This window comes from Lacerta agilis, chromosome 2 (assembly GCF_009819535.1).
Source record: "Lacerta agilis isolate rLacAgi1 chromosome 2, rLacAgi1.pri, whole genome shotgun sequence".
Classification (NCBI taxonomy): domain Eukaryota; kingdom Metazoa; phylum Chordata; class Lepidosauria; order Squamata; family Lacertidae; genus Lacerta; species Lacerta agilis.
The window spans coordinates 68,637,713-68,654,167 of record NC_046313.1 but is presented as its reverse complement, the minus strand read 5'-3'; the positions used below and the strand labels follow the sequence as shown (position 1 = coordinate 68,654,167).

Sequence of the window (16,455 nt, the reverse complement as noted above, 5' to 3'; positions counted from 1 at the left end):
CCACTTCTCACATGTGGTTACAACCGGTAGCAAAGTTGTGAGGCAGAAAGATGTGTAGGTGCTGCTGGGGGGGGGGCGGGGGGGCAGAAACAGCTGGGCTGGGTCAGAGCAAAGGACTGTATAGTCCAGCATCCTGTTTCTCAATGGCCAATCAGATGCCTTTGGGAAACCCCCAAGCACATCAGTTCAGTAGCACTCTTCCACTGATGTCCCCCGGCAACCAGTATGCCAAGTCATCTTGCATCTAACACTGGAGGTAATATGGAAGAGTTTCTTAAGATCCATTCTAGCTGTGACATGCTAGCAGTTGTTCAACAATGTCCCAATTGATATCTCATAGTCTCCCAGTGACATGCAGTGATTCCGATGACTGCTACCTAAACTTGTGGAACTCTGGCTTTCCTACTAGCTTAGATTTCAGTGAATCCTTGCTGATGATGGTGGCATTTGTTCAACTGAAACTGTGGTGCATTAAGCCTCCAGTCTACCTTATGGAGATTAGCTTTGCCTGTTACTGCATTTCCATGCAGCACATCTATCCTTGTTACAGCTTATAGACCTTCCCAGCACCTGGCTCTGGCCTCCCTGTCAGAGAGGAGTGAAGACTGCTGAACAGAGAACGCTGGAGATGGAAATGAAGATGTCCAGTAGGCCAACACCAGACAGAGCACAGATTGCAACACAGCACATTTTCCACTTGGAGTACTTACCCTCATCACACCTGGGTACCATGGCATTCAGCCTCTTGACTGACTGGTCAGGAGATCAGTACCAGATGTGATGGAGATGCTGCACTGCTCCCACACCATTCATTTCTATTTGTGGAAGCCATGTTAGATGTCACTGGGTCAGAGCTAAGGCAAAAGGGAACTGGGGTGAAAGGACCCCTTTCCTATCATACAGCCCAACAGCACCCCTCCCTCACATTTTTCACAATGGTTATGAAACAAAGGCCTTGTTTCTCTAGGTTTCAAAGCCAAAGCAGGCAAGTATTTGGATGGTGAACTTTTCCTAAGATGAGAAAATGTTGCCCTATTTTCAATGCAAGTGGATGATTCCTTTTTATTTTTAAGGTTGTTGTTTGTGCATGAGTTGATGGCATCCCAATATGTGCAAGTCTGAAGATGGGTAGAAATTGTGCTGGTTTATTCCCCTGCTGCAGTAGTGATATTTGCCATTTTAAGAATGAGATCTCCTGGTGTTATGTATAAATGAGTGTACAAGAATGATCTACGCAACAACCAGCTCTTTCCAAATAGCTTAGAAATATAAATCAGAGCTGGGAAACCCATTCCCAGCAAAACTCAGATTATCTGTAGGGTGTCCTAGAGTCCCCCTAGGTCAGAACTATGCCTCCACCAGTCAGAATCACCCATGGGTTGCCTGCAAGTCTGTCTCCATTTCAGCTTTGTCTGCTGACAGATGGGGATGGTACAAAGACAAACAGATTGAGGGAAGCCAAGAGCATGATGGGGTTGCTTGCCTTTTATCTCTAACGTAGAAAAATGGATAACCTTGCAAATCATAGTAACCTATCTTATAATAGGAAAGGAATGGAAATAGCTTCCCAAGCTCTTAGAATGGAGAAATAGTTTCTGGGAGCATAAAACTGGAGAGCCTAGAGGTATTTTACCATGAAGTACTGTATCTGAAATCGGCAAGGAAAGAGACAGAGAAACAGCAAGGAGATTGTGTGTGTTATTGTGAACTTGGGTTGACCATCAAGGTGATTTTCTGAATCCTGGAGAGGACCTTGAAGGAGGATGAAGCTGAACAAGATGGGAGTATGTAGGGAGCAATAGACTTGCCCAGTACAGGAAAGTCTGTAGAATGGAGAAGCTTGTAAAATCTTTTGAGATTGCTGGCCATTCCCAATAAGGCATCCTCCTAGCAGATCTCAAAGGGCTGAGCGAAGGCTAGTTCAGGCTTCCCTATGTCCCAGTCTGTTCTCACATGTGACTAGCAGTACTGCTGAGACATAGCAATGATTCAACCCACCTCACATGCTTTGTCCATTTTAAAATCCGTTTGAGCAAAACAATTTGTGGTAGGGTAGGTGGGTGGGAAAGGGAGGGGGGTCCCATGAAAATCCTGAACATGGTCTTGGAAGTTTGACTCCAGAGCCAAGCAGGCAGGGAGGAGATTCACTAATAATGACAAGGTTGATTAAAGGTCATTTTGCTTGTAGCTTTTTCAGTGTGTGTTTGGTTATGTCTATGGGAACTGTGCTTTGACCAGATGGCTGGCTCTGTGTTACCAGGAGTGTGTGTAAATCTGTAGTCTAGTCGGGTGCTGCTCATTTGAGAAAAATGGAAAAAAAACCACAAATATACATAATTATAAATATATATATATATATTATATTATATTTTAAGTTAAAAAAAACAAAAGGGAAAAAGCAAAACATGAAGTAGCTGTCCTTACAGCTGCTGGGATCCAATTCCTAACATTCTTCATCTGAAAGTTTTGTTCCCCCTGCTAATTCAAAAAGGGTTGGTTTTTTTAATTATTATTTTAATCTCTTTTTTGTTGTACAGAAGAGTTGGAAAATTTTAAAAAAGACTAAAATCTTTGTAAAATATTGTGTGCGTGATTCCTTGTAAAATATTTTCAAATTGTTTATTACAGAGGATCAGTTATTAAATAATGTTCATATTTTCACTTCAAATGTGGTGGCTCTTTTACTGGTGGCTCATTTACAACGCATTAAGAATGGGTAGATGAGTGGGTACCTTTCTGGTCTCATGTTCTGGTGTTTACTGCTTCTAGTTTCTCACGTTGCAAATCCTAATGAGGAAAATAGAAAAATAGTAAGGATCAATAGAGTTGGGCTGAAAGTTCTATCTCAAACTGTGATGTAGCTTCAGAACTGGGTGAGGGTGGTGAGAGACTTGATTCCTAACCATAGTGCTCTTTCCAGCCCTCTGTAGGTCTCTACATTTGATCTGGGATAGACCATTTCAATATTCTTGCTGGTTAAATGGGATAATCAATCCCCACAGAGGGGTTATTCACCCTGCTTGGCACCAGCCAGTGGAACACAGAAGTGCCTTGCCACTAGAAAGCAGCTTCTTTTATAGAAGAGAAACATACCCAAAGAGCTGGCATTTAGAACACTTCCCACTTCCTCTCTAAGGAAGATCTTAGTGTGCCTTCTTAGTGAATTGATTCAGGATTATGGAAAAATGACCATTAATGATGATGATGATATCAAGACAAAGAGAAGAACGCAAGAGTCCCTTGGATGAGGCCAGCGACCCATCAACTACCAGACTTTTAAAAGACATCTGAAGGCAGCCCTGTTTAGGGAAGCTTTTAATGTTTAATAGACTATTGTATTTTAATATTTTGTTGGAAGCCGCCCATCTGGCTGGGGAAACCCAGCCAGATGGGCGGGTTATAAATAATTTATTAATAATAATAATAATAATAATAATAATATTTATTTTGTCCAACACTCATTCTCAAACTGACCAGCTAGATCCTGGTATTCAGAAGCATACAATGCATGTAGTAGTACATAACCATCAAGAAAGAAGAAAAGTGAATACAAAAGCTGTGGGACTCAGGTTCTTCCTGACTCCAGCTCGACTCCCAGGGATCCTGAGCCAGCTGGGCAACTGTATGTTGCTTCCTTCCCCCTACAACAACAACAACAACTACTACTACTACTACTACACACACACACACACCAGAAACAGGAGGAGGGGTAAGCAGGTATCTGTGTTCCTTGGCCCAGGCCTACTAACAGGCCCCTGACACTCGTCTAAGATTTAAAATATTAAAATGGTTGCCTAGAGCTTTCAAACAACCTGGAAATGTTTTTATTTGATGTACCTCCTAAAACACACACAAACTGCATTACTTTCTCAGAAACTCATAGATAAAATCTACACCGATTGTTTGTTAGCAGGTCCTCCTGGAGATACACAAAGCCTTGCCAAACTGGGCTGGTCACATATACGGGCTGCTCACTGGGGATCATACAAAGATTTGACTTCAAAATATAAAGGGCCTTATCCAATGCTGCAGCTCCACTGGTACACTGGAGCTTCCATTCCAATGGGGGGGGGGAATATACAATCGGGATCAGAGTTCAGGGTGTGAATGGGGAGGAGAGGAAATCAAAGTCCAATTGCACCAGCACATCTACGCATGCAGAACATTAGATGGCATCCATAGTAGCAAAGCCACTTAACACAGATGGAGTCCAGAAAGAAAAGTCCTGCTAACACTTTACTGAGAAAATGAATAAAAACAGTATAATTTGAGGAGAAATAAAGAGGTTTTGTCTTTCGTCAGGCCTTGTTAATAGCAGATGACATTTAGCTAACATACAGAGGAAAACTCCTTCAGAACTACACAGCCAATCAGTGAGCATCATGCCACTCTGCCTGGTTGCTAAGCAAGACAACCCGTTCCCATCCTGGTTAGGTGACTTCAACACTGACATAATTAAACCTTAAGTTAAAACTGAATGGTCCCTGCTGTTGCACTTCCAACAAGTATCATAAAATTGGACACTTTCAATAAACTGTTTCTTTAGAGGAGGTTAATTATTGCCACCAATCTCAAAAGAGGTTATTAGGTGAACGGTGTTGTGTAATTATTATCAGCTTTGCAGATACGCACACACAAAGAAATATTTACTAGCCTAGTTGTCAAGTGCTGACTCACATCTGTATTAGTCATTTATTGTAACACACTGATGTCCTGAGAGGTGGAGGGAGCTATCTTTCAGTTTACAACCTCCTTGACTAGCTACCTAGCAGCAGGAAGACCAGATACAGGGTAAGATCCAAATGAGAAGGGATGCAAATGCTTGGGGTTTCAAAAGTTACCTCATCGATAATACTCAGAAACAGACCGTAGATCTGGGGTCAAGATAAATTCTACAGGGTGCCTCCACTTCTGGGCCTTTAGCCAGTGTTAGAAACTCAGATATATAAACTATAGGCCTGGGCAATGTATCAATACAGCTTCAACCAGCGGTATATTGCAGGTAAAACCACCACCGCTCCTGAGTCCCTCTGCTACCAACACCACTGTCAGCATCCAACTGCTGGTAGCAGAGGAACTCGGGAACAGCGGTGGTTTCACCCGCAATATATTGCCAGGTGAAACCGTTATCACTCTGCCCCTCATACCGCAGAGGGAGGAGCAAGCTGTATCGCTGGGCTGATGCAGCTTAGTCTTCCCTCAGTTTCTTTAAACTGCTCCCCCACCCAGTTGAGCCATGGAAAGGAACCCCAATGCTCCTCCCACTTGCCCACCAGCAAGGGGTGCAGTGGGGCTGGCTCAGCTGGGGACTGGGAGCCCTTCTGTACCCCAGCTGAGCCACGCAAACAAGCTGCGTTGTCCCAGCCCATGTGGCGCTGGGGTGAAACCGCCTCAGCTCCTGCAGTTTCACTGTCACCTCGAGGGCTGAGGCCAATGTAGCTTGTTTTTTCAACATTGCAGTATGCTGTACTGCAATGTTTGGCTGGTGATGCACCACAATGTTGAAAAGCTGATATCGCCCAGCCCTAAAAAGCTAATCGCCAAATGGCACCTTAAACCTAGGTTATGGTTGCGACAATGGAATGTCTAGGCGCCTTTTTCTGCTGGAATTTACTATTATTATTATTATTATTATTATTATTATTCATTTCATTTCTAGAATGCATTATACAGTATTTTAATGAATGAATCTCAAAGCGGTTTATTATCCATTAAAACATCAAATAAAACAATCCAGAAAAAAACAAATTCAAGCTTCAAGGAAAACATTTCGGAACCTTCTCTAGGTGACATTTTGCTTTCCCCAATCACCAATCTGGCATCCAGAGATCTCCATGTGGTCGTAATTGGACCCATGCCTGTCGCAAAATGCGTCTGTCGCCTGGCTAGTTTCTAACACTCCCTTTAGCTACCCACATTCTCCGTTTGCACAAAACAAATACATCATGAATACACAGAGATCAACAATAAAAAGAGAAGGAAACTGCATGGGAATAAAATGAGACAGAAAGTGAATTGACGTTGTCAAAGACAGGCCTAGTTAAGAGATCAGAACAAACCACAACAAAATTAAGGTATAAGGAAGCCTGAGAATAATGCACATCGACAACTCTGTCGATTCACACAAAATTGGGGCGTTCTCACGTAAGTCAAAGCATGCCCCCAATTACATTTCAACCTTGCATGGTGCTTAATAGCATGATAACTCCTCTGCACATAACAGACAAGACAAACAAAATGGAAATAATAGCTGTGCCTCTCTATACCTCCACTCCCTTTTTAAATATACACAGCTGTGTGGTTCAGAGGGTGTGCACAGCTTCCAAAGTGAAAAAAACAAACTAGATTAACTGTATAATCCTATGTATCTTTACTCAGGAGCAAGTCCCACTGTGTTCAGTACAGGTTACGTCTAAGCAGGCATGCACAGAGCTGCAGGCTTCTTTTTTAAACTGTTTACTGTTTTGGGTTACTTTGAGTCAAAAAGCAGTATGCAGATAAACAATAGTATTGGCAAAATGGTAGTTAATTATCATCATAATAATAATATTTATAATAATATTTATTATTTGTACCCCGCCCATCTGGCTGGATTTCCCCAGCCACTCGGGGCGGCTTCCAACAGAAATCAAATACAAAAGTATCACACATTAATAGGATGACAGCAGCTTTGATAGTGCTTGCAAGAATGAAAGAAAAAAGGGTATGTGTTTGATTTGTACTGGTGCAATGGCTCTTCTACAGAAGACCACAAACCTACAGAAGACTATTCAGAAAAATATAATAAAACTTTAAAATAATAATAATAATAATGCAGACGTGTATTTGTGGAATGGTGTTTGTAGTGTAACTGATACTATTAGTGCATTGGAATTTCAACTACCCTTCCTGATCATGTCGCACATACACACAAAACATACAGGTTTGAGAACTGTGTGTAATCAATGAAAAATGTACAAAACTGATCTCATGCAAAAACTCCTGGAGACAAGCTCGCTCAAACCATTAGTAAGTCAACTGTTCAGATGCACATTACCAAGAAAGATGCATGTCCCATGTGCCTAGACATCTGTGTGCAACTCTGAAGTCTGTTGCACTACACAAATCAAAATAAGAGACACGGCATTCAGTTGCCTACAATATTTTTGTGGATTCAAAGTATGTGGTCAAGAGAGCAGGGTGCCACTGAAATAAGTCCTAGATAAAAGATAATTGCAAAAATATTTTCTCATACCAGCTGTTGAGTATTTTGTTAATGCTAGTAACTGAAGTCTACAGAGAACTTGAGTGGCATTAATCCACAATCAAGTTTGCAACTAATAAGCATTCATAATTAGGTCCATCCTCACTAATTTTACTTTATGATTACATGCTGAAGGAAATGCAAATTTGAAATGAGAAAAAAAATATTGAATTCAAGGACACTGTGATAAAACCACATTTTGAAGTCCACACGCTTGTCAGCCACCATCCCCCTTAACCATGCATGACACTTTACTGAGATAATGAAACAAGGCATAGTAGCTGTCAACTTTTCCTTTTTTTAGGGGAAATGCCCTTATTCCGAATAGGATTCCTCACAAGAAAAGGGAAAAGCTGACAGCTATGAAACAAGGTGTGCTGAACATTCTAAGAGTGCTATGCAAATGTTATGTATTATGACATCAGCCCCAACGCACACTTTAATCATACAACACTGGCTGCTGTAGGATATGTCACACACAAGATAGGATATTTGCTATGACAGAAAATAAAGCCACTTTTCTCCTGTTGTGTGAGAAGACATTACAGTGGAACCTCAGGTTACGGCGGGGGATCTGTTTTGGAGGCCCCGCCGCAACCCAAAAATGACACAACCCAAAGCATTGCATCTGCACACGCACGTGCTTCAGCGCTTCTGCACAGATGTGATTTAGTGCTTCTGCGCATGCACGAACGGCGCAAACCCGGAAGTAACCCATTCCGGTACTTCTGGGTTTGTGCCCATCTTAAGCCAAGGGTGACGTAACCCGAGGCTCCACTGTATCTCCCCATAAAGAACACGCCATAGTCAAGATATATGCAAGGGCCTCAGTCTGTGGGGCTGGCTACTTGGTAGCATCCTGGCTTATCCAGTCCTTGGAGAAACAATGAAGAAAAACTGGTTTCTGTTTCAAATCCCAGGAGGGTAGCTGAGTTTTGCCGCAAAAACCACAAAGAGTATTATGGCAGATTAACTTCTGCAGACAAAATGGGCTCTGGCTCACAATTTTGTCCATCTTTCTAGTGCCACATTACACTTTGCTGATTTCTGTCTATGTCACATGTATTGCTGTGTGTTTCCAGACACTAAAGAACAAAGTCATGTATCACTTTTGCTACTGACCAGACTCCATGTTTGTAAGAAAGTAAGCAGGAGGCTTTGTACTTTTGCACCTATGCCTTTGAATTCTCCTAGAGCCTTCCAGCTCTTCTTACAAGCAACTTTACTAGTTATCTCATAAAGGTGTTTACCTCACATGTACTTAGGAAACAAAGTTCTGCATTCCATTTTGCATTGTTGGCACACAAACTTTTTAGTAATTACAGTATTACAGTATTACATCCGTCGGGGTATAAAAAATGAACCTTTTAAATTTTAAAAAATGAGTTGTCTAGTTATCCTGAATTGGTAACATTGCTCTAATTACTATGAATGATATGAAATAGGAAATTATAACAGCAAATGCCCCTTAAATTAAACAGACACATTACAGTCATTGTAAAGTGTATACATATTTTCCTGTTCACTTCTGTAGCAGAAACGTGATCAACTGCTTAACTATCCCACTTGTACAATGTCCAATTCTATGCATGTCTACAGAAGCATATCCCAATGAACTGAGGGTCTACAGGACAGTAGTCCTTAAAGTGCCTGAACTTGGCTGGATAGTGCCCACTGTTTTGTTTTGTTTTTTCAAAATTAAACTGAATGTAACAAAGTTTAGGCCATAACTGGACTTGGCTGAGCCTTGCATAACCACCACAAATTGAAATGTCGCTATTTAAAAAGGGGAATATCCCTATGGAAACTTCATCACACAGAGAAAGTAACAGCAGAAAATCAATTCTGGGCCTCATTTTCCACACCATTCTGAATCCCTCCCAATTTTCTCATGACAAATAGAAAGGGTATATCAGAGCTTTGAACTAACCCTCTCTGAAGCCAGAACCTGTATAGCTTCATCCTCTGCAGATGTACACAGAAATATGTCTTCTACGAGTTCAGTTCGGCTGACTCCCAAGTGTGCAAAGATTTATTTACTTTTTCAGAAGCGCAGACGTGCTAACGGCAGGACTCTCCAGCAAAGCCTTGGAAATTCACAGCTGTAGCTGTGCATTTAATATACTGCAACCTTTGGCTTCGTTTCTCGTTCTCACCCTTTCCACGAAATAGGGTACATGCTGCCTTTTACTCGGCAAGGCGGCGCCATTAAACTAAACGGAATGGATTTCACTCGCGACTAAAAATGCTTTGGAGAAGGCTGCACCCCTCCGCCAACCACCCACCCACAAGGGCGGGCTCCCTGTTCCTGCATGCACGTGTCAATGCTTTCGGTCCTTTGCCAAGCACAAGTTACCGTGACGAGGCAAAGCAAACAGGAGGAGGAGATCCTGTGGGTGACGCCGCCACTCCGCCGAGCGGACAGACCAGCTAGCCAACGACCATTGCGCTTTGGGCCGCAAGAGCCGCACCCTGCCCGGCCGCGCTCTTTCCTCTCAGCCAGGACGCCTCCTAAGCCCCCGCCTCCCAGGTGCCTCTTTGTCCCGCCCCAACCGCCCCGCACTCCCGCGCTTCCCTGTTCAGACGCCGCATCCCGATGCATGCTGGGATTCGCAGTCCTCTCGCCTCTGGCAGCGCCCGCTGAGCGTGAGGGCAGAGCCTCTATTTCCCGGCGTGCCCCGCGCAGCTCATAGAACAGCCACGCGTGCGCAGCCGTGCTGTTTGTTTGCGTCTGAGCGGAGCCCTGCTGGGGAGCGGTGTGCTGGCCTGGAGAGGGAAGTGGCGGCGAGAAGGCTCCTGGGAGTCGGCCTTAACCAGAGTGGCCGAGGCTCCGGCTTCCGGCGGCGAGCAGGCCGAAGCGAGGCCTTCCCTGAGCCGCCCCCGCCCCCACCGGCGGGCTGAATGGGGCTTGCTCGGCTGCGGGAGGGAGCGAGCTGCGCCTCCGCTTTGGCCGTCCCGTGAGCGCCGGAGCCCGCGCCTCTTTAGCTCCGCTCCGCTAAGGAAGCCTCGGCTGGGCCTCCCTCGCTGGGTGCTGCAGGGCCGCGCTCGTGCGGCGGGGAGAGGGTGCAGCGGTCCCCGCTCGGAAGCAAAGGAAAGTGGGGCGCGGGGGTGCCTGTGTTTCCCGTTTGGGACGAGGCCGGATAAAAGGAGAACGCCTTTCCTTCCTCTTCCTCCTCCTCCTCGATACAGAGCGGCCTGTGGCTTAATCAGCTGTCGCCTCCGTTTGGGCGATCCGTGGAAGGCGGGGATGGAATCGACCGCGAATCCGTGCTAAGGAAAAGAAAGGGGGTTTTCCGGGCCACCGACAACGCCTTAACCCCTCGCCCCTAAAGCGAAGACTCTTGGACCTCGGACCCTGACTCGTGGGGCAGGGCTTCTGTGTATAAAGATGAACAGATACCTCCCAGTAGCTCGGCAACACTTCTTGGCTGCTCTGGCCAGCACCAGTGTCGTGGTGAAGTCCATATGTGCCATCGTCATCTTGCTCTACTTTCTCTCCTTTGCTGTGGACACTGTGTATGGGCTTGGTGTGACGCCTGGGTTTCTCTTCCCGCCCAACTTTTGGATTTGGACATTAGCAACCCACAGTGTGGTGGAAAAACACATCTGGGATGTAGGTGTGAGCCTAGCTACTACAGTGGTGGCAGGGAGGCTGCTGGAGCCACTATGGGGAGCCCTGGAGCTCTTGATCTTCTTTGCAGTGGTGAATGTATCAGTGGGGCTCCTGGGGGCCTTTGCTTATCTTCTCACCTATATGGCATCATTCAATCTGTCTTACCTGTTTACCGTTCGCATCTATGGCATGTTGGGCTTCCTTGGTGGTGTCTTGGTGGCCCTCAAACAAACCATGGGTGACAGTACTGTCTTGAAGGTACCTCAGGTACGGATGAAGGTTGTTCCCATGCTTTTGCTCCTGATCCTGGCAATTCTGAGATTGACCACCCTCATCGAAAGCAATGTCTTGGCCTCTTATGGTTTTGGAGTTCTCTCCAGTTGGATATATCTCCGTTTTTACCAGAGGCACAGCCGAGGACGTGGTGATATGTCAGACCACTTTGCATTTGCCACATTTTTCCCTGAGATCCTGCAACCAGTGGTTGGCTTGCTAGCCAACCTTGTGCACAGCGTCTTGGTCAAAGTGAAAGTCTGTCGAAAAACAGTGAAACGTTATGATGTTGGTGCCCCTTCATCTATTACTATCAGCTTACCAGGAACAGATCCTCAGGATGCTGAACGGAGAAGGTAATACTCCTGCAATATAAAACTTTTTGGAGACTACATATGTTCACTGTTGAACATTGGTGAGAAGGAAATGGAGGAAGTCATCTAATTCAATATTTTAAAAGTGTCTTCTATATTGCTGCTACTCCATTTGTGCCTATCGGGATCTTAAAAAAAAAATATTCTGGGGATTCAAGATTTTTTGAAGCTCAGTGTGCTTGTTTTGTCTTTGTATAGGAGTAGCCCAGTTGTATGTCCTTGTGCACCCAGTGATTCAGCAAACAGTACGTGCTGGGCTGTCCCTGCAGGGAACACTTGTCTGGTACAATTCCTTCATGCCACATCAGATGTGTATGCAAACAGATGGGAAACGTGAACACAGGAGTTGATAGTTTAAGGTCCCCATGTTAAGTTTCCCCCATGTACTTGCATACTTGTCTCCCTTTTACATATTGCAGAAACAACATGGTGCTGTGGAAATGCAGGGGTTGTCTGTAGCAGATTTTAGAAAATCTGAAAACACACCACAAACAGTGTTAGAAACAAGCCAGGCAACAGGTGCATCTTAGGACTGGCGTGGGTCCAATTGCAACCACGTGGAGATCTCTGGATGCCAGATTGGTGATTGGGGAAAGCAAAATGTCACTTTAGAAGTACCTTAGATTTTTCTTGAAGCTTGAATTTGTTTTATTCTGGATTGTTTTGTTTGATGTTATAATGTGTAGTAAACCACTTTGAGTTTCATTCTTTAAAATATAAAGCAGTATAGAAATTTAATAATAATAGTAATAAATTCAACTGGGGAAAAGGAGCCTAGACATTCCATTGTGGTGCCCGGAACCTACGCTTAGCTTATATATCAGAAATTCTAACACTGACTGCAAATATACTAGTTAAGACCCATGAAGAGAAGTTGCATTAATTTTTTCTTTATGCACAGAATCCACAAAAAACATTTAATACCTCCAAATACTTGTTTTAAAAAAACAAGCAAAAATCTTTAAAAAGTCAAGACTATTAATATTTAGTTCTTATAAGTATATTACCATATATACTTGAGTATAAGCCTAGTTTTTCAGCACATTTTTTGTGCTGAAAAAGCTGCCCTCGGCTTATACTTGAGTGAGACGGGCGGTGGGGGCGGCGAGAAAGAAGCCCTTTCTCTCCGCTTGTACCGCCACCCGCTCTCCCCAGTCAACCATTCCTTAAGAAGCGTACAAGAACGGCGGTTCTTTACTCTCCCCAGGCAGCTTGTTCTATTCCTGAACTGCTCGCATAAATGCAAACTTTGCAAAGGAGGAAGAGGAAGGAGCAGCCCAAAGGGCTGCTTTCTGGCTGCTCGTTCCTCCTCCTCCTCCACAGCGGCAAAGGTGAACCGGCTTATACTCGAGTCAATAAGCTTTCCCAGGTTTTTGTAGGAAAATTAGGTGCCTCGGTTTATATTCGGGTTGGCTTATACTCGGGTATATACGGTAATCAGTATTTAGATGTTCTTCTAGTAAGCGTAGGTGTAATTACTGGTAACTGAGTGTGAGAATAGCACTGCTGCTGAAATAAAAACAATAAAATTTACTCCTGTGTCAAACTGAAGAGCTTAGCAGTGCAGTTCTGAGTTTCTGCATTTACCTGGGAGTAAGTCCCGCCATAGGATTGCAGCCAGTATGCTGGTAGAATCCAGCTCCTGTCAGCCCCAAACAGCATGACTAATGGACAGGGGTGACAGAATTTAGAGGCCAGTGACATCTGGAGGTCACAGGTTCCTCATGCCTGTGAAGATTATCAGAATAGCTGAATGTACCCTTGAATGCTGTTTTTAGGTGAAAATGAGGAAATACAACATTTCTAAAATGGTTGTTGTTGTCATCTGTCTGTATCGAGAAACAGTGGAATACACCTCCAAGGGTGAAGTAAAACCGCTGCGTTAGCAACACCAAAGTGACCTCCCCAGGCCTCAAGCCTGGGCAGTGTGTATGGTGGTCCTGGGCTGCTCAGACAACAAGACCTCCCCCCCCCTTGGCCTTGCTGATGTGGTCCAAAGGGAAGCAGAGCAATGTTTGGTACCAGCATGGCTGCAGGAGTTGCCAGAAAGAGGCATACAAGGAACCATCCAACTGTCTTAGGAACTCCCTCCAGATTTGTGTATGGTTCACTCCTGAGCTTTTTCATCTCCTGGAGATATCCCACAAGGTAGCAGAGGTTTAGAATCCGAGTTTTCCTTCTCATAGATGTTTTGCCTTCCTAGGTTGACAAGCCCCATCTGCCTCTCACTTCCCTCTACCACATGTGCAGAAACTGCCTTCTTGACCACTCATCCCGCTTGAGCTTGTCTTTGCATGCAAAGGAAGTCCCTAACTCACTAAGGGTTTGAGACCCATCAGCTACCCTCATCTGGTTTAGCCAGCCAAAGTCATTTCTTGGGGTGTGGCCGCTGTCGCATGCTGACAGTTTCTGGGAGCCACAGGTGAGAGTTGAGTGCAGGATGGGGACCAAAGGTGGACCAACTGCCCCAGAAGGAGCACGATGTGTGCAGCAGTTTGACTTCACCCCAGAGACACATTCCACTGTCTCTCATGACAGACAGATGCCAACAACAACATCCCTCATTGCAACGGCACATCATTGCATGCTGTTGCTCGCAGTGCCATCTCCACTTCCACTCTCAATGCACATGACAGGGGTTGTGCTTTCTATCCTTGGAGGGTGGGCCAAGGGTGTCTGTGGCCTTCCCAGCCTTAGAGGGTCTCTGGACTCCTTTGGTGACTTGCACTAGAAAATACGCCTCTCATGGAATATGCCACTTAATATGCAAACTAACCTACATTCACTATGGGTCATTTTCTCATTCTGTAGACAACTGGCCCTGAAGGCACTGAATGAGCGGTTGAAGCGTGTAGAAGATCAGTCGTCATGGCCCAGCATGGAGGATGAAGAAGAAGAAGAAGAAAACATCAAGGCTGATACTCCTTTGCTACCCGAGAAGAGCCGGGACTCTGTCACTGCAGGGAAAGCAGGCAGCCAGGAGTCCAGCCTCATTACCTTTGAGGATGCCCCCTCTCAGTTGTGACCATGAGGCACCTGCCCTCCTCTTCTACGTGTCCCTGTATGCCAGAGCTGCTAATGATCCTTCACATGCCCTTCCTCACAGTGCTGCCTGTTCTGCAGGAAGCAAAACACTGTGCCTGCTGGCCCTGAGGGAGACCACACGTCCCTTCCAACATATATTTGCCACACTTGGCTGATGCAAAGTCCCAGGACTCATGGTGAAAACTGTTTGCACAGATCTAAGATTTGGGTTGTTGTCATCAGAGAGATGCCTGAACTGAGAATTTCTCAGAATTGGCAGGCCAGAGGGAGAGCTGCATCTCTTCAGCACAATAAGGAGCGTTCATCTGAATAAAGCAACCTGCAAAATCTCCAACAAGTAGCTGCCATTGTGGCTATTATCACATGTATGTGTGTTTAGCTCCTTCTGGCTGGCAGTTCCAGTCAACCTGTGTGGGGGCCCTGGCTTGCCCAGCCTGGCTCCTGTTTTTGAGCTGTAACTGCTAGACCACTGTATAAGCCCACCAGGGCATCCCAGAGCAAGTTCAGCAAGCAACACAGCACTTTCCCTCTTGATTTTATTTTACCTTGGCAGCATTGGTTGTCAAAACAACTCTGCAACTTCCCCCTTTTCCTTTCAGAGTTGGCTTTGTTGTTGATTAAATGAGCAAGCACTTAAAACAAATGCTTTGCTGTATTAACCCTCGCTCCTTACAGATTTGGTAGCCCTGGGGAGCTCTGCCAAAACAAGTTGCTGGGTTAGGCATTCGCAGAACCAGCAGCTTAAAGCCTTTTTAATAACAGCATAGCCACTCAGTCCACCTCTTGAATTCTTGACAGTGATGGCTTTAGGGGTAAAGAGCAGGTTGCTATGTGGACTACAGTACCTTGTGGAAAAGCATTATCTCAGATTTTCCATAGGACTCTAGAGGGAATTAATTTCATTTCTGTTCTTTAGCTTTTGGTTCTTCATTTTCCTTTTGCGGTGATTCAAATGACAAAGCTGCTTTGTCTTAGGTGGGGTGCCCATACATCCACAGGATGTTGGAATGAACTCCTTGCTACAGTAGAATATATGTTGCTGGTTCTGTTTTACTTTTAAAGGTGCTTTTTGTGCGACCCTTGGCATTTCTTCTGATGCCTGCTTTTTCTCTTTGGTTAGATCATTATTAGCCTCTTCCTCTCCTCTGGGATGAGATGCTTTTTCTTCCCTTTCTTTTTTTGTGGGTTGGCAAGGCCTAAGATGTTTTGCCTTGACACCCAACCCCAAAGTATCCCAAAGGGTACAACTCACCCAGCTGGAGGACTGGGTGAGGGGACACTTAGCAGAACAGGAAGAGAGTGTGAGACAATGTTGTGATAATTTTTTTAAAGGACCACATGAGGTTTTGTCAACCAGGTAATGAAACACAATTTCAGTATCAATAAACAGTTCTTTTGAAGAATGCTTGTTGATTGGCTTTGTAAAATATGACCATGTAAGTCTCCTAGTTAGAGTCCCAAGCTTCCAAATGTTGGGATCTTGTCTTTTGTCGGCTCACTCAAGACAGCTTTACGGCTGAAGAACACAGACACAAGGCTGAGAAGGCTTTCAACCAATTTAAGGAAGTGATTAGCTTTACTGGCATGAAAGACTGAAGGAAAGTCACTTCACTTCTGAAGGCTTGACTTTTGACATCTTTTCAGGTAACTTCTAAGTCTTCTTATATTTCTATCCTGCTTTTGACTAGGGTGGTGTTGTTTTCCTCACCCCTTTTCACCCCAGCAGCCAGTGGCGGAGTAAGGCTCCGCGCTACCCGGGGCGGCGAAAAAACACGCCCCAGGAGCGGGGCGTTGTGACGTCACATTGTGACGTCATGATCGCCGGGCCGCCGCCGCTTCTGCAACCCCCTTTAAAGCTGCAGAGTGAAAAGGCGGTTCGTGGGGCTGCTGAGCGCTATCGGCGGCTC

The 16,455-nt window shown here is 44.9% G+C and overlaps 1 protein-coding gene and 1 long non-coding RNA gene across 2 annotated transcripts; one reads left to right on the top strand and one right to left on the bottom strand.

The window, feature by feature from the left end:
• Positions 1–2,602: 2,602 nt before the first annotated feature.
• On the bottom strand, positions 2,603–9,262 carry LOC117041639. The gene is made up of 2 exons (XR_004425995.1): positions 9,174–9,262; positions 2,603–2,787 (listed from the first exon to the last, which is right to left on the bottom strand). It is a non-coding gene; the product is annotated as an uncharacterized LOC117041639 (long non-coding RNA).
• Positions 9,263–10,276: 1,014 nt separating this feature from the next.
• Positions 10,277–15,953, top strand: TMEM115 (transmembrane protein 115). Its single transcript, XM_033140616.1, has 2 exons — positions 10,277–11,485; positions 14,315–15,953. The coding sequence occupies exons 1-2, from the start codon at positions 10,632–10,634 to the stop codon at positions 14,526–14,528; spliced, it is 1,068 nt and encodes a 355-aa protein (XP_032996507.1). The 5' UTR covers positions 10,277–10,631; the 3' UTR covers positions 14,529–15,953.
• The last annotated feature ends 502 nt before the right edge of the window (positions 15,954–16,455 follow it).